The sequence below is a fragment of the Gopherus evgoodei genome, unplaced genomic scaffold, assembly GCF_007399415.2.
Source record: "Gopherus evgoodei ecotype Sinaloan lineage unplaced genomic scaffold, rGopEvg1_v1.p scaffold_78_arrow_ctg1, whole genome shotgun sequence".
Taxonomy (NCBI): Eukaryota; Metazoa; Chordata; order Testudines; family Testudinidae; genus Gopherus; species Gopherus evgoodei.
The window spans coordinates 172,714-189,404 of NW_022060099.1; the positions used below are offsets into that span (position 1 = coordinate 172,714).

A 16,691-nucleotide genomic window follows, 5' to 3' on the forward strand; every position below is an offset into this window, starting at 1 on the left:
TTCCAATACTTAGATTTACCAACCAGCACAAAACAGCTTCTGTATTTCCTCACTGGTTACTCAGAATCCAAACCCCACAGTTCCCTTAAAGTGCCCAGCCTCAGGCCTCCATCCACAAACACGTCAGATACGATGATGATTCCTGAAAATCTTCTCTCATCATATAAAAGAAAAGGTCCTTCCAATCCCAAAGGATCGGCCACACACCCAGGTCCAATTATAACTTAGATCTTACCCAAAATACACGCTACAGCCAATTCTTACTAACTAAACAAAAATTTATTAAAAAGGAAAAGAGAAAGTGTTGGTTAAAAGATCAATATACATTCACATCTTGAGGTTCAGACACAGCAGAGATGAGTTTGTAGTTGCGAAAAGTCCTTTTAGAAATAGTCCAGATGTTATAGGGCAATGTCCATATTCAGGGTGACTCCAGTCAGTGACTGGGATCTCAATTCCTATGGCTCAGGGGTTTCCCCTTCTTGAAACCCAAAGCAAATCGGAGATATAACAGGATGGTGTCCCAGGGTTATTAGACATTTTTCAGAGCCTCTTGGCCTGAGAGAGTAAAGTTTAACATGGGTAATAATCTTCTGTCTCCCAACCATCCTGGCAATTAGCACAGGGTAATTTATCCATTAAACAGTTCAGACAGTTTATCAAAACCTTCAAAGAGACACAGACAATAACACTATTTCACTCAAGTGTCATCCTACATGTTAATATTCCTGTTTTGATCTTTGAATTGACGCTCTAGCAATAGACAAGACTTGTTTGCTGACATCTCAAGACCTGAGGAAATACCTCCCCTTCTACCTCTAGCAATGCCGGCTGCATTTCAAAGCTCTGTTCATTTACAGATCCTCCTAACCCATCTCTAAAGTTCAGCCATGGGTCAGGTCAGTCTGTGAGTTAATTAACGCTTTCTGGCCCTGTCACCTTTCAGTGGGATATTATATTACACTCATAACATCACACGCGGATAGATTTTCCCATGGTAGAAATTCACAAGCACCTCTTGTCAAATTTAATATCCAAAGCAGGTCATGAAACAACCAGGGTCAGTGGACAAAACAACACCCCAGGAAAAAGACGGTTACTCACCTTTGTAACTGTTGTTCTTCGAGATGTGTTGCTCACATCCATTCCAGTTAGGTGTGCGCGCCGCGCGTGCACGTTCGTCGGAAACTTTTTACCCTAGCAACTCCAGTGGGCCGGCAGGTCGCCCCCTGGAGTGGCGCCGCCATGGCGCCCAATATATATCCCTGCCGGCCCGCCCGCTCCTCAGTTCCTTCTTGCCGGCTACTCCGACAGTGGGGAAGGAGGGCGGGTGTGGAATGGATGTGAGCAACACATCTCGAAGAACAACAGTTACAAAGGTGAGTAACCGTCTTTTCTTCTTCGAGTGATTGCTCACATCCATTCCAGTTAGGTGACTCCCAAGCCATACCTAGGCGGTGGGGTCGGAGTGAGAAGTCGCGGCACGGAGCACTGCAGAGCCGAAGGCCGCGTCCTCTCTGGACTGCTGGACCAGGGCGTAGTGGGAAGCAAAGGTGTGGACCGATGACCAGGTCGCTGCCCGACAGATTTCCTGGATGGGCACACGGGCAAGGAAAGCCAGCGACGACGCCTGCGCCCTGGTAGAATGCGCAGTCACACGGCCCGTAGGGACATGGGCCAAGTCATAACAGGTCCTGATACAGGACGTAACCCACGAGGATAACCTCTGGGAGGAGATAGGAAGCCCTTTCATACGGTCCGCTACCGCCACGAAAAGCTGGGGGGATTTGCGGAAGGGTTTGGTCCTCTCTATGTAGAACGCGAGAGCTCTACGGACATCCAGCGAGTGGAGCTGCTGCTCCCTGCCTGAGGAGTGAGGTTTTGGGAAAAAAACCGGGAGGAAAATCTCTTGGTTGACGTGGAAGGCTGAGACCACCTTGGGTAGAAAGGCAGGGTGTGGTCTAAGCTGCACCTTGTCTTTGTGGAAGACCGTATATGGGGGGTCTACCACAAGGGCTCGGAGTTCCGACACCCGTCTAGCTGAGGTGATAGCCACTAGAAAGGCAGCCTTCCAAGAGAGGTAAAGCAGGGAGCAAGTAGCTAACGGCTCAAAGGGGGGCCCCATGAGCCGGGACAACACCAGGTTAAGATCCCAGGTTGGAGCAGGGGGACGGACGTTAGGGAATAACCGTTCCAGCCCTTTAAGGAATCTCGACACCGTCGGGTGAGAAAAAACGGAGCGACCGTCCGCACCCGGATGAAAGGTGGAGATAGCTGCTAGATGGACTCGCAACGACGATAAGGCCAGACCTTGCTCTTTGAGGGACCAAACATAGTCTAAGATTTCGGTTACCGAAACTTCCATAGGGCGGAGATTTCTCTCTACGCACCAACAGGAGAAGCGTTTCCATTTCGCCGAATATGTGGCTCTTGTGGACGGTTTCCTGCTGCTCAAGAGCACCTCTCTCACAGGCGTGGAGCAGCGCAGCTCGGAACCAGTTAGCCACGCAGGAGCCACGCCGCTAGGTGCAGCGACTGCAGGTCTGGGTGACAGAGAGACCCGTGGTCCTGGGTAATCAGGTCCGGATGAAGGGGCAGGGGAACTGGGTCGGCTATGGCCAAGTCCAGCAGCATGGTGTACCAGTGCTGTCTGGGCCATGCCGGGGCCACCATGATCACACGAGCCCTGTCTCTGCGCACCTTCAGGAGGACCTTGTGAACCAGAGGGAACGGAGGAAACGCATAGTACAGGTGGGTCGACCACTGGATGAGGAAGGCATCCGCTATCGACCCCGGCTCCCTGCCCTGAAAGGAGCAGAACGCTTGGCACTTCCTGTTCCCCTTGGACGCAAAGAGGTCCACCCGGGGATAACCCCACCTCCGGAAAATGGAGAGAGCGACGTCCGGGCGAAGGGACCACTCGTGTGACAGGAAGGATCTGCTCAATCGATCCGCCAGCGTGTTCCGTACTCCGGGAAGGAAGGAAGCCCTGAGGTGAATGGAGTGGGCTACGCAAAAGTCCCAGAGTCGTATCGCCTCGAGGCACAGGGAGGAGGACCTGGTGCCGCCCTGCTTGTTGATATAATACATGGTCGTCGTGTTGTCCGTGAACACGGCTACACAACGACCCTGAAGCTGATGACAAAACGTTTGGCAAGCAAGGCGGACCGCTCTCAACTCCCTCATGTTGATGTGTAGCCCCACCTCCTCCTGGGACCACAGGCCCTGTGTCCGCAGGGTCCCTAGGTGGGCCCCCCAGCCTAGATCTGAGGCATCCGTTGTCAGGGATACCGAGGGCTGAGACGGGTGAAAGGGAAGACCCGCACACAATACGGACTGGTCCAACCACCAGCCGAGGGAATCTAAGACCTTCTGGGGGATTGTGATTAACATGTCTAACGGTTGCCTTGGCCTGTAATGACTGATAAGCCACAGCTGGAGAGGCCTCATGTGGAGCCGAGCGTAGTCGGTCACAAAGGTGCACGCCGCCATGTGGCCTAACAGGGTTAGACATGTCCTCACTGACGTCAACGGGGCTGACCGCAAGCGTTGAACGATCGCCGCCATGGTCTGGAACCGCTGCAGAGGCAGCGAGGCCCTGCCCACAGTGGCGTCCAGGACGGCCCCGATAAATTCCACCTTCTGAGTGGGCCTCAGGGTGGACTTGTCTGTGTTTATCAAGAGGCCCAGACTCGCAAACATGCCGGTGATCACGCGGACATGGCTGTTCACCTGCTGTTCCGACGTGCCCCGAATCAACCAATCGTCCAGATAAGGGAACACGTGGACACGGTTGCGCCGAAGATGTGCCACAACAACTGCCATGCATTTTGTAAACACCCTCGGGGCCGTGGACAGGCCAAACGGGAGGACTGCAAATTGATAATGACGAGCCCCCACAACGAAGCGGAGGAAGCGTCTGTGGCGCGGCCAAATGGCAATGTGGAAATACGCGTCCTGCATGTCGAGGGCGGCGTACCAGTCTCCCGGATCCAGGGATGGAATAATGGTCCCCAGGGATACCATGCGGAACTTCAACTTCACGAGGTATTTGTTGAGCTCTCGCAGGTCGAGGATAGGCCTGAGGCCCCCCTTGGCCTTGGGGATCAGAAAGTAGCGGGAATAAAACCCCTTGCCTTTCTCGTTTTTCGGAACCGCCTCTATAGCTCCTTTGCTGAGGAGCGTCTGCACCTCCTGCCGAAGGAATTGCTCGTGAGAGGGGTCCCTGAAGAGGGACGAGGAAGGAGGGCGGGAAGGAGGAAACGAAACAAACTGCAGGCGGTATCCCATCTGCACCACGCTTAAGACCCAGCGGTCCGATGTTATTTGGGACCACGCCGGGAGGAAAAACGAAAGGCGGTTGGAAAACGGGGGGGAAGGATCCATAGGGGAAACTGTTACTGCGCCCTCGAGTGCACCTTCAAAATGAAGGCTTAGGACCAGGCGGGGGTTTTGAGGAGCCTTGGTTCTGCCCCCCTTGGTTCCCCGACTGCCTGCGCCTCCCGTTCCTGCCGCGGCGCCTGTAAAGGTCCTGCCGCTGGCGGAACTGGGAAAACGGCCTGCGTTGTTGTTGTTGTTGTTGTTGTGGCCGGAAGGGTCTACGCTGCGTCACGGGAGTGTGCATCCCGAGGGCCCGCATAACGACTCGGTTATCTTTCAGACTCTTGAGTCTGGGGTCTGTTTTGTCAGAAAACAGGCCCTGGCCTTCGAAAGGAAGGTCCTGTATAGTATGCTGGAGTTCCGGCGGAAGGCCGGAAACCTGCAGCCAGGAGATGCGACGCATCGTAACTCCTGACGCAAGGGTACGGGCAGCCGAGTCCGCAGCGTCCAAGGAGGCTTGCAAGGCCGTGCGTGCGACCTTCTTGCCTTCGTCCAGGATGGCCGTAAACTCTTGGCGAGCATCCTGTGGCAGCAGCTCCTTAAATTTGTCCACTGCCACCCAGGAATCAAAGGCATATCTGCTCAGCAGGGCCTGCTGGTTGGAGACCCTGAGCTGCAGCGCCCCAGCCGAATACACCTTACGGCCAAGGAGGTCCATCCGCCTGGCCTCTCTGGACTTGGGGGCCGGAGCCTCCTGGCCGTGACGCTCCCTATCGTTCACCGATTGCACTACCAGTGAACCGGGAGTCGGGTGAACATGTAGATATTCATAGCCCCTAGAAGGGGCCATGTACTTTCTCTCGACTCCCTTCGCTGTCGGAGGGATGGAGGCCGGGGACTGCCAGATAGTATTGGCATTGGCCTGGATGGTCCGTATGAAGGGCAGGGCGACCCTGGTGGGAGCATCAGAAGAGAGGATGGTGACAATTGGGTCCTCTATCTCCGAGACCTCCTCTGCCTGCAGACTCAGGTTTTGAGCCAATCGCCTGAGGAGGTCCTGGTGCGCCCTGAGATCCAGCGGGGGGGGACTGTTGGAGGAGGTACCCGCCACCGCCTCATCCGGGGAGGAGGATGATGAGACCCCAGGCACGATAGTGTCCAACTGAGGGTCTTCCTCAGCCCTCGCCTCTGTCTCCGGAGCCACAGCGGAGTCCTGCTGTTTGGACCCTTCGTCCCCTTCCGGGGAGGGAGGGGGGCGAGACAAGGAGGCTTCAGGGGCCCTACGCTCCGCAGTCGCCGGCCTAGCAGGGAGCTGCTGGGGGCCCTGGGCCTGATGGTACGCCCAGGGTGTCCAGAATCCCCACTGTTGTGGGCCTTGGTCCTGCAGCGGCGGATCACCAAACAGCGCCGCCTGCCGGTCGGTGCCCAGCGCATAGCCGCTGTCCGTCTGGGAGGATACGGACGGCTGTCTCGAGGGCCACGGTGGGGCCGACCCTGGATGGTACGGGTCTGCGCGGGCCGGCACGGAGGATCGTCTCGGTGCCGGGGACCGGTGCCGGGAGTCATATCGGTGCCGGGATCGGGACCGGGACCGGGATCTGTCACGGTGCCGTGATCCTGATCGGTGCCGGGCGCCGCTTCGGTGCCGGGCGCCGCTTCGGTGCCGGGACCTGCTACCAGCTCGGTGCCGGGAGGTCGACCGGGACCTGCCACCAGCTCGGTGCCGGGAGGTCGAGCGAGACCGGGACCGGGACCTGCCACCAGCTCGGTGCCGGGAGGTCGACCGGTGCGGCGAGTAGCGTCGGGACCTGCTCCTGGAGTCGCGGTGCCGGTGTCGACTGGAACCTGACCGCGACCGTCTCGATGCCGACCGGTGCCGCGAGTGCGACCGGTACCGCTGAGGGGAGCGGTGCAGGGACTGCGAGCGGCGTCGGGATCTGGAGCGCCCAAGACGTCGGGACCTGGATCGGGAACGACTGTCTCTGGGCGGTGCCGACATCATGGGCTTGCCTCTGGACACGACCCGCACCGGAGGTACCGGGGGTGGCAGCCGAGTAGGCTCAGTCAGGGCAATAAGGTCCCGAGCCGAGGCGAAGGTCTCCGGTGTGGATGGGACCACTATCTCAACCCCAGATCTCATGGGGGAGCTCGGCGGCACCGGACTCAACGGACCCGCCGGGCCCGGAGTCAACGGTGCTGACGGTGCCGGCGGCGCCGCGGCCGATGTCGAGGCCGGGCGCTCTAGCCGGGTCTGCCTGGCCGGAGTATTAGACTTCGACGGCCTTGGCTCTGGCTCCAGTGCCGGAGAGGGTCGGTGCCGAGGAGTCTTCTCGGTGCCGGAGCGATCCGGTGCCGGTGCCGATACCACGGCCTGCGAAGCCGTCGGGTCAAGTGCCGCCTCCATTAGGAGAGTTCGGAGCCTTTGATCCCTCTCCTTCTTTGTCCTCGGCTTAAAGGCCTTACAAATGCGGCACTTGTCAGATCTGTGCGATTCCCCGAGGCACTTCAGGCACGCTTCGTGGGGATCGCTGGTAGGCATGGGCTTCTTGCAGGCCGCACACTGCTTGAAGCCCGGCGAACCAGGCATGAGCCCGGTGCCGGGTGCCGGGAAGGGCTAAGCCCCCGGCGAAGAAGTACTTTACAACTAATTAACTTAACTATCAACTTAACAAACTAATTAACAACTATAATGGAACTAGAGAATAACGATAGATAACGATAGATAACTAGGAGAGCTAGGGACGTGGAGGACAGCTATGCCGCGCTCCACAGTTCCAACGACCGACACGGCGGTAAGAAGGAACTGAGGAGCGGGCGGGCCGGCAGGGATATATATTGGGCGCCATGGCGGCGCCACTCCAGGGGGCGACCTGCCGGCCCACTGGAGTTGCTAGGGTAAAAAGTTTCCGACGAACGTGCACGCGCGGCGCGCACACCTAACTGGAATGGATGTGAGCAATCACTCGAAGAAGAAGCAATGAAATACAGCCCCTCAACACAACCACCCCGTCTGTCCCTCCACTCTCAGACCCCTTCCCGGGAGCCCACCTACCGCCCGACAGCTTCACTCTGAGTCGCTAGGCGCCATCCCTTCGCCACCCACCCCTGTCCACAACCAGGCTGTCATCTGAGGCCTAGGACTGCCAATCTGCCACCATTGTCCTGGAGTCTCCAGCAATTCAGGGTTAATCTCTAATTAAGGGTTATGTCATGGGACCGAACCTCCAGGAATACGTCCAACCAAAACTGGCCACCCGAGCTGGGGGTGATTGGAGCGGCAGTGGGTGGGAGCGATGGCACATTGGCATGTCTCAGCCAGCGGAGATCAGATAAATATGACTTCCTGGAGGTAAAGGGAGATGGGAGGCAACCAAAGGGGGGTGACTGAAATGCAGCAGCTGATGGAGAAGATTTTACCCACCCGCAGCCACACGTACAATTTGGTGGGGTCGCTTTGGACAGATGACTCCAAATTACCCCAAATTCCCTTCACAGCTATCTGCAACCTGACAGCTCCCCCGAATATCGCTAGCCAGCAGTGTGGTTTAGCTATCGGCCAACCATTCAAGGTCGTGGAGCTAACGACAGGTGTGGTTAGAAATGTCTTGTGACAGAGCCAATAAAAATGACGTGGAAAATTGACAGGGCCGGATCGCCGACCTACGGTGAGAATTCACACCTGTCAGACCCCCTGGTGTGAGAGCAGAGCAGGGATTGGTGGCCCAGTGTAGGACGCAGCCCTGGCTGGGGAGCTGCTCCTAGGGACCATCACCAAGCCAGGATGGTCCAGGAGATGCCAGCTGCTGCTGTGCTGACCCCTGCACCAGGGCAGCCGGGTGGGGCATCAGACCAGATGGTCCAGCTCTGAACACTCCAACTGCCCCAGTCTAAGTAAGAGGAATCCTCCTCAGTCATATGCAGTACAGGGGCTAAGAGACACAGATGAATGTGGCTGATTCTAGGGGACAGTGGAATGCATGCACACACACACATACACACACACACACCACCCTGTCCCTCACACAGGGAATAGCACATGCTCAAACACACACACACATATCCGGCCCTTGTCCCCCTCCTCTCGCTGCAGCCATCTCAGAGGCACTGACCACAAAACTTCCCACTGCCGCCTGGGGCTGACACGTCCGGAGGATGCTGAGGCTGAGCTGAGTTGGCCCCACGGAGCCGTCCAGAGAGCAGGGACCATGGAGCAGCTGCCAGCCCTGAGCACCGTCCTCTGCATTGTCCTCCTCATCCCTACCTGGGAAGCAGGTACTAATTTAACGTGTTCATCCAGCCACTTACCCCATCTCTAGATCCATCTCTGTCCATCTGCCCCACCCCTAGATCCATCTCTGTCTGTCCTTCTGTCCGTCTGCCCCACCCCTAGATCCATCTCTCTCTGTCCATCTGTCCATCTGCCCCACCCCTAGATCCATCTCTCTCTGTCCACCTGCTCCACCCCTAGATCCATCTCTGTCTGTCTTTCTGTCCGTCTGCCCTACCCCTAGATCCATCTCTGTCTGTCCTTCTGTCCAGCTGCCCCACTCCACTATATTCAGCCCTATCTGTCCATATACCCTGTCCCTGGATCCATCTCTCTCTACCCATTCATCCCTACCTACCCCTACATCCATCTCATCTATCTCTTTATCTATGTACCCATCCATCCCACCCCCAAAATAATATCCATCTATCCATCCATCAGTACAGATCCAGGGGTGGAGGATGCGTGCATGGATGCATAGATAGATATGTATGTGTCATATCAGGCCAATAAAAAGAATTCTGTTTCCATAAAACAAATATTTCATTTCAAAATTGGCTCTTCTTAATATCAAATCAAAGAAGTCTGGAAATGCAAAACCAAATCATTCCCTTTTGACCCTATCAAAACACTTTCTCTCCCCCATTTTTAGACCAATTGTCATCCTTTCTATGAGACGGCTTTTCCCAGGAGAAAAATGTTCCGTCAGGAAAAATTCGGAGCCCTCTAGTTTGAAGCACAAATTGTATAAAGTGGAGGCCTGTGTCTGTGGTGTATTTAAAATGGTTACAATGACAAGCTGCCACTTTACTTTGTAAGGGGGTTTCCTGGCCCTTGTAAGGGGGAAGCCGTTCCATACCCTGAATGGTTTCTGTTGCTTTTCTCTGTGCCGTTTGCAAGTCTAATGTATCTGATTTTGATTTGAGGCGACCAAAACTGCCCGCAGTGTTCACGGTGTGGGAGCACCCTGGATTTACAGAGAGGCAATAGGATATTTTCCGTCTTATTATCAATCCCCTTCCTAATGGATGCTAACAGTCTGGGGACTTTTTTCAAATGCTGCTGCATACTGAGTGGATGTTTGCAGGGAACTATCCACAACTCCTCCAAGGTCTCTCTTGAGTGGCAGCAGCTGATTTAGACCCCACCATTCTGTATGTATGGTTGGGATTCTGTTCTCCAATGTGCACGACTTTGCAATTACCACCAGTGAGTTTCATCGGCCATTTTGTCGCCCAGTCACCCAGTTTAGTGAGATCCCTTTGCAACTCTGTGCAGTCTGCCTTGGATGTAACTGTCCTGAGGGATTTTACGGCTAACGTCCCTGTGAGCCTCTGCCGTGCACATAGCAGTGCTGATGTGGGGTCTCTGCTGGAGGTGGACGTGAAAGCCCTGTGCAGTGTGTGATCGAGTGTTGTGAGCAATAGGAAGGTGGGCTGGACGCACAATTCTTTCCCCTTAGCTTCTTATCTCCGTGCTGCTAAGGCTTCGGGCGCTGGGACGTGTCTCGGGATCACTCGTTGTAGTTTTCCTTTGCTGCTATAATGTTTATTGCTCTGGTTCACGAAGGTCTCACAGTCCTTCAGAGCCCTGCTGCCCTCCGAGCGTCCCCCGGCGAGACCGCGGCACTTAACTGCTCCTTCGAGAACACACAGGGCAGCCTGGCCAAAGCGACCTGGACCAGAGCACCCGGAGTCGTGCTGGATTCTGCCCATCCCTTCTACAGGGGGCGGCTCCGTATGTCCCACCTGGATCTGCTCCAGAAAGGGGAGGCCACACTGACCCTGTCGGAGCTGGAGCAGCGGGACTCTGGTCTCTACCAGTGTCACATCAGCATCTGCAAGGGAGAGAGCGGGAGGGGAGCAGGCACCGAGCTGCTGGTGACGGGGAGAAACCAGAGTGACACAGGTGAGGTGGGGAATGGGGGCACGGGGCCTTCCCCCTCTATGGAGTACCGGTGTCGACCTGGCCCCAGGGTGGGGGACTTGCTGGCTCAGGAGGTGGGAATGGGTCATGGGGCCTTCCTCCTCTATGGGGCGTTGGTCCAGGCATCTCCTCACACCTCATTTCTATTGTCTAGGGGCTCCAGGGGGACATGAGCTCTGTCGGGACTCAGGGCCCCTCTTTTACCGAGCCGTCATCTCCCTGTCGCTCATCATTCTCTTCTCCCTGGGAATCATCCTCAGCCTGCGGCCTTGGAACGGTACTGGCTCCGCACGGGTTCTGCCTTCACTTCCTGTCCCAAACGGTTACATGGCATCATTATGCGTGCTGGTAACCAGGCCCTGCCCCACCCCAGAGCCAGCTGCATCTGAGCACCAGGCAAGGAGTCCCTGTATAAACAGCCCCTGTGCCCCACTCCAGAGGGGCCATGTCTCAGTGCCGGGTGAGGGGACCCTGTATAAACAGCCCCCACGTTCTACCCCAGAGGTGGCTGCATTTCATTCCTGGTAGAATCAGTCTCTCTCCGGTATTTATAGGGCTCCATCCCCATAGCGTTTCCCCCCAGTATGCTCAGTGACGCTCTCGTTCTGTTTCCCAGGCGTCCCCGTGGATCCTGTGGTGGGTGCTGGCTCCAAGCTGCCCCTGGCACTGGGGCAGGTGTCTCTGATTTAGCCACTCACGGGGCTGGTCACTGGCAGGATTTACCCAGTTCTTGGTTCAGAAGCCATCAGACTTCGCTGGACTCTGAGCCACCTGCCGGTGGCTCCTGCGGGGCCAGGCCTCTCCGCTCTCCTCTGCTTCTATGTGTGGGTCGTTCGGCCCTGGGAACCGAGCGAAGGGGCCGCGCGGGAGCTTTGTTGCCCCCAGTGGTCGTGGCCGTTACAGTTCTGCTTGGTACAGGAAATGGCTGGTGGCTCCGGGCGTCGGGCTCCGGGGTGTGGCTGGCTCTGGGGAGGGGAATGTGCACCCTGCAGGGCTGCTGCTGTGATCCCAGCCGGGGTCAATCGGCCGTAGCTCCACTGGAATAAACTCAGAAACATCTATTGACACCAGCTGTGAATCTGTCCTGTATGTCTTGGGTCTGACAATGACATTAAAGAAAAATATTTCTCAAGAGAATCCGAGAATCTCAGGGTGGGAAGGGAGCTCAGGAGGTGTCTAGTCCCACCCCCTGCTCAAAGCAGGGCCAACCCCAACTAAATCATCCCAGCCAGGGCTTTGTCAAGCCGGGCCTTAAAAACAGTTAAGGAAGGAGATTCCACCACCTCCCTAGGGAACCCATTCCAGTGCTTCACCACCCTCCTAGTGAAATAGTGTTTCCTAATGTCCAACTTAGACCTTCCCCACTGCAACTGGAGGCCATTGCTCCTTGTTCTGTCATCTGCCACCACTGAGAACAGCCGAGCTCCATCCTCTCTGGAACCCCCTTCAGGTAGCTGAAGGCTGCTATCCAATCCCCCCTCACTCTCCTCTTCTGTAGACCGAACAATCCCAGATCCCGCAGCCTCTCCTCAGAAGTCATAGAAAGTAACAGAAAACAAAATTCTAAAGAAAACGTTTCTGGGTAAAGCAGATAAAATCGGTCTGGAGCATGTTTGGTTTTTTAGAAGGAATACGCCGATTGCAAGAGATACGTGTTGCAAAAAATAAATATACCTCAGTATGTGAAAATAAAATACATTGAGCAAAAATTCCTTTATGTAAAGTAATGATATTCCTCCTGAAAAAATATCACAGAGAGGGTAAGGAGCATGACCCAAGATGAGACAATGAACTGAGGAATGAACCCAGGAGTCTTGGCTCCCAGCCCCCGTCTCCCCTTGCTCTAAGCACTAGACCCCACTCCCCTCCCAGCAAGGCCAGAGGAATGCACATACACAGCCCCATCCGGCCCTCATCCCCAGCCTCTCACTGCAGCCATCTCAGAAGCGTAGGCCACAAAACTTTCCACCGGCCCCCCCAAAGGTGACATTTCCGGAGGATGCTGAGGCTGAGCTGAGCTGGGCTGCGGCGCTGGCCAGAGAGCGGGGACCATGGAGCAGCTGCCAGCCCTGAGCATCGGCCTCTGCATTGTCCTCCTCATCCCCAGCTGGGGAGCAGGTATGTCAGCAAATCCTGGCTAATTTAATCTGTCCACCTGCCCCACCCCATAATCCATCTGAGTCTGCCCTTGTGCCCCATGCCTAGATCCATCTCTGTCTGTCCTTCTGTCCATCTGCCCCATCCCTAGATCCATCTCTGTCTGTCCTTCTGTCCATCTGCCCCATCCCTAGATCCATCTCTGTCTGTCTGTCTGCCCATCTGCCCCATCCCTAGATCCATCTCTGTCTGTCTGTCTGCCCATCTGCCCCATGCCTAAATCCATCTCTGTCTGTCCTTCTGTCCGTCTGCCCCACCCCTAGATCCATCTCTGTCTGTCTGTCTGCCCATCTGCCCCATGCCTAGATCCATCTCTGTCTGTCCTTCTGCCCCACGCCTAGACCCATCTCTGTCTGTCCTTCTGCCCCATGCCTAGATCCATCTCTGTCTGTCCTTCTGCCCCATGCCTAGATCCATCTCTGTCTGTCCATCTGCCCCATGCCTAGATCCATCTCTGTCTGTCCATCTGCCCCATGCCTAGATCCCTCTCTGTCTGTCCTTCTGTCCTTCTGCCCCATGCCTAGATCCCTCTCTGTCTGTCCTTCTGCCTCATTCCTAGATCCATCTCTGTCTGTCCTTCTGCCCCATGCCTAGATCCATCTCTGTCTGTCCTTCTGCCCCATGCCTAGATCCATCTCTGTCTCTCCTCCTGTCCATCTGCCCTATGCCTAGATCCATCTCTGTCTGTCCTTCTGTCTATCTGCCCCACCCTTAGATCCCTCTCTGTCTGTCCTTTTGTCCTTCTGCCCCACCCCTAGATCCATCTCTGTCTGTCCTTCTGTCCATCTGCTCCACCCTTAGATCCATCTCTGTCTGTCCTTCTGTCCGTCTGCCCCACCCCTAGATCCATCTCTGTCTGTCCTTCTGTCTGTCTGCCCCACCCCTAGATCCATCTCTGTCTGTCCACCTGCCACACCCCTAGATCCATCTCTGTCTGTCCTTCTGTCCATCTGCCCCACCCCTTGACCCATCTCTGTCTGTCCTTCTGTCCATCCGCCCCATGCATAGATCCCTCTCTGTCTGTCCATCTGCCCCATGCCTAGATCCATCTCTCTCTGTCCTTCTGTCAATCTGCCCCACCCCAAGATTCATCTCTGTCTGTCCGTCTGTCCATCTGCCCCATCTCTAGATCCATCTCTTTCTGTCCAGCTGCTCTATGCCTATATCCATCTCTGTCCTTCTGTCCATCTGCCCCACCCCTAGATCCATCTCTGTGTGTCCTTCTGTCCGTCTGCCCCATGCCTAGATCCATCTCTGTCTGTCCACCTGTCCAGCTGCCCCACCCCATGATCCATCTCTGTCTGTCCTTCTGTCCATCTGCCCCATGCCTAGATCCATCTCTGTCTGTCCACCTGTCCAGCTGCCCCACCCTTAGATCCATCTGTCTGTCCTTCTGTCCATCTGCCCCATCCCTAGCTCCGTCTCTGTCTCTCCTTCTGTCCATCTGCCCCCTCCCTAGATCTAGATCATTGCCGCTGCACATTGAGTGGATGTTTGCAGAGAACTATCCACAAGGACTTCAAGGTCTCTCTTGAATGGCAGCAGCTGATTTAGACCCCACCATTCTGTATGTATCGTTGGGATTCTGTTCTCCAATGTGCACGACTTTGCATTTACCACCAGTGAGTTTCATCGGCCATTTTGTTGCCCAGTCACCCAGTTTAGTGAGATCCCTTTGCAACTCTGTGCAGTCTGCCTTGGATGTAACTGTCCTGAGGGATTTTACGGCTAACGTCCCCGTGAGCCTCTGCCGTGCACATAGCAGTGCTGATGTGGGGTCTCTGCTGGAGGTGGACGTGAAAGCCCTGTGCAGTGTGTGATCGAGTGTTGTGAGCAATAGGAAGGTGGGCTGGACGCACAATTCTTTCCCCTTAGCTTCTTATCTCCGTGCTGCTAAGGCTTCGGGCGCTGGGACGTGTCTCGGGATCACTCGTTGTAGTTTTCCTTTGCTGCTATAATGTTTATTGCTCTGGTTCACGAAGGTCTCACAGTCCTTCAGAGCCCTGCTGCCCTCCGAGCGTCCCCCGGCGAGACCGCGGCACTTAACTGCTCCTTCGAGAACACACAGGGCAGCCTGGCCAAAGCGACCTGGACCAGAGCACCCGGAGTCGTGCTGGATTCTGCCCATCCCTTCTACAGGGGGCGGCTCCGTATGTCCCACCTGGATCTGCTCCAGAAAGGGGAGGCCACACTGACCCTGTCGGAGCTGGAGCAGCGGGACTCTGGTCTCTACCAGTGTCACATCAGCATCTGCAAGGGAGAGAGCGGGAGGGGAGCAGGCACCGAGCTGCTGGTGACGGGGAGAAACCAGAGTGACACAGGTGAGGTGGGGAACGGGGGCACGGGGCCTTCCCCTCCTCCAGCCCCAGGGCAGGGGTCTGGCTGGCTCAAGGGGCTGAGAATCCCCTAATGCTCCTCTCCATCACCCAGATAAAGTACCAGCCCCCTCGGGGAGCTGCGCCCGGGAGCTCCTGTACCAGGTCACCATCGCCCTGGGGCTCCTTCTCATCCTTGGCCTGGTGGCCACCCTCCTCCTGAAGAGACACCGAGGTACCAAACCGAAGCCTTCCCCCTGCTAACCTCCTGGCCCCCATGGGCCAGGGCCTGTGCTAGTGAACACACCTTAGCGGCCGTCTGTCCGCTGTGGTCCATGCTGGGCTGTCTGTCCATATATCCATCCCCTCGCCCCCATCCTTCCTTCTCTCTCCGTCCCTAGATCTCTGCAGCTTCCCTCTTCACCCCAGAGTCTCTCTCTCACTCCCCCATTTTAACGTTCCTTCCTTCTCCCTTCTTCCACAGCACCGCCCCACTCGCAGCCCTGCCGGCGGCAGCCGAAGGTGAGACAATGCAGGCTGGGCCCGGTTCCAGCCAGAGCTTGGGTCTGGTCTCCGGGTGCCAATAAGGACTGGTACAATACAGTGAGGGGAGAGAACCCAGGAGTCCTGGCTCACAGCCCCCACTAGACCCCACTCCCTTTCCAGAGCTGGGAGAGAACCCAGGAGTCCTGGCTCCAAGCTCCCCCTGCTGTAACCCACCAGCCCCCACTCCCCTCCCAAAATGGGATAGAACCCAGGAGTCCTAACTCCTAACCCCTCCAATCTGGGGTAACACTGTGGGATTCGGTCCCTGGGAGCTGCCTAAATTGGCCAGAATTAAGAGACCAGATCTGGGGTGACGGCGTCCTCACTGTGTGTCTGTCCAACACAGGGCCAGGGCAGCCAGGCGGCCGCGGACAGCGAGAACCTCCACTACGCAGAGATTAAAATCCAGACCCCAGGATGCAGGGACCACACGTCCAACCACTCCCAGCGGCGCTGAGTCCCTCACACCAGAGCCACGCAGCCACCGGGGAATTCCCCACAGGAAGAGACCCTCACAGGGTTTGAGGGACAGCAGAAGTAAATGATGGGCGTGAAGGTCCCTGTGAATCCCAACAAAACCCAACTTGCCCTCTGTACGGCAGGGCATAATCTACTAGGGCATGGTCTTACCCTCAGGAAATGCCTTCTCTGGGGCCTCCTGAAGTATTGTATATATCACGTCCCTGGGCGTTATTTCCCTGGCCTCTCTGGAGTGATTGCAACGCCTCCCTATGGAACATGATCAGTGGGGGTCATAAACACAGCATCTGGTCCCTCTTCCTAACTGAGCTCGAAGGGAAACACTAGCCCACCTCAGCATCGTGTGGGCGGTGGAATCTGTCTGAATGACCAGCGTGACAGCTCCAGGAGGCTGGAATTGCTCAAAGAAAGTGATTTTTTTTGGTCTAAAAATTAAATAATTTCTTTGTGTGAAAAATTGTCTGTTTCTGACTTTTTACAAAAATGTGTTTGGGTAAAAACTTTTGCTTTTTTCCATCACTTCCCTCTTCTCTCAGTCTCCTTGTCATATTCCAAAAATCTTACAAGGATTTTTTAAAATTTGCTTTGTCGAAAATCATCTTTTTTCCCCATGGAAAAAAAAGATTTTCCTGTAAATTTGATATTTTTAGAACATCATTTTTTCCCCAATGAAAGAATCA

General features: G+C 55.7%; 2 protein-coding genes across 6 annotated transcripts; both read left to right on the plus strand.

Moving 5' to 3' along the window:
* The first annotated feature begins 285 nt into the window (after positions 1 to 285).
* LOC115643944 lies at positions 286 to 11,686 on the plus strand. Of its 4 annotated transcripts, none has more exons than XM_030547968.1 (5): positions 286 to 899; positions 8,411 to 8,592; positions 10,157 to 10,495; positions 10,668 to 10,790; positions 11,130 to 11,686. In XM_030547968.1, the coding sequence occupies exons 2-5, from the start codon at positions 8,526 to 8,528 to the stop codon at positions 11,201 to 11,203; spliced, it is 603 nt and encodes a 200-aa protein (XP_030403828.1). In that variant the 5' UTR covers positions 286 to 899; positions 8,411 to 8,525; the 3' UTR covers positions 11,204 to 11,686. The 4 variants fall into 4 exon arrangements, with proteins under 4 accessions (XP_030403828.1, XP_030403826.1, XP_030403824.1 ...); XM_030547966.1 differs by lacking the exon at positions 286 to 899 and adding an exon at positions 7,299 to 7,985; XM_030547964.1 differs by lacking the exon at positions 286 to 899 and having other exon boundaries at positions 7,299 to 8,592.
* A 607-nt stretch (positions 11,687 to 12,293) lies between these two features.
* On the plus strand, positions 12,294 to 16,416 carry LOC115643937. Of its 2 annotated transcripts, XM_030547950.1 has the most exons (5): positions 12,294 to 12,631; positions 14,653 to 14,991; positions 15,101 to 15,220; positions 15,470 to 15,507; positions 15,878 to 16,416. In XM_030547950.1, exons 1-5 carry the CDS (start codon positions 12,565 to 12,567, stop codon positions 15,986 to 15,988), a joined length of 675 nt encoding a protein of 224 aa, XP_030403810.1. In that variant the 5' UTR covers positions 12,294 to 12,564; the 3' UTR covers positions 15,989 to 16,416. The 2 variants fall into 2 exon arrangements, with proteins under 2 accessions (XP_030403810.1, XP_030403811.1); XM_030547951.1 differs by lacking the exon at positions 15,101 to 15,220 and having other exon boundaries at positions 12,296 to 12,631.
* The last annotated feature ends 275 nt before the right edge of the window (positions 16,417 to 16,691 follow it).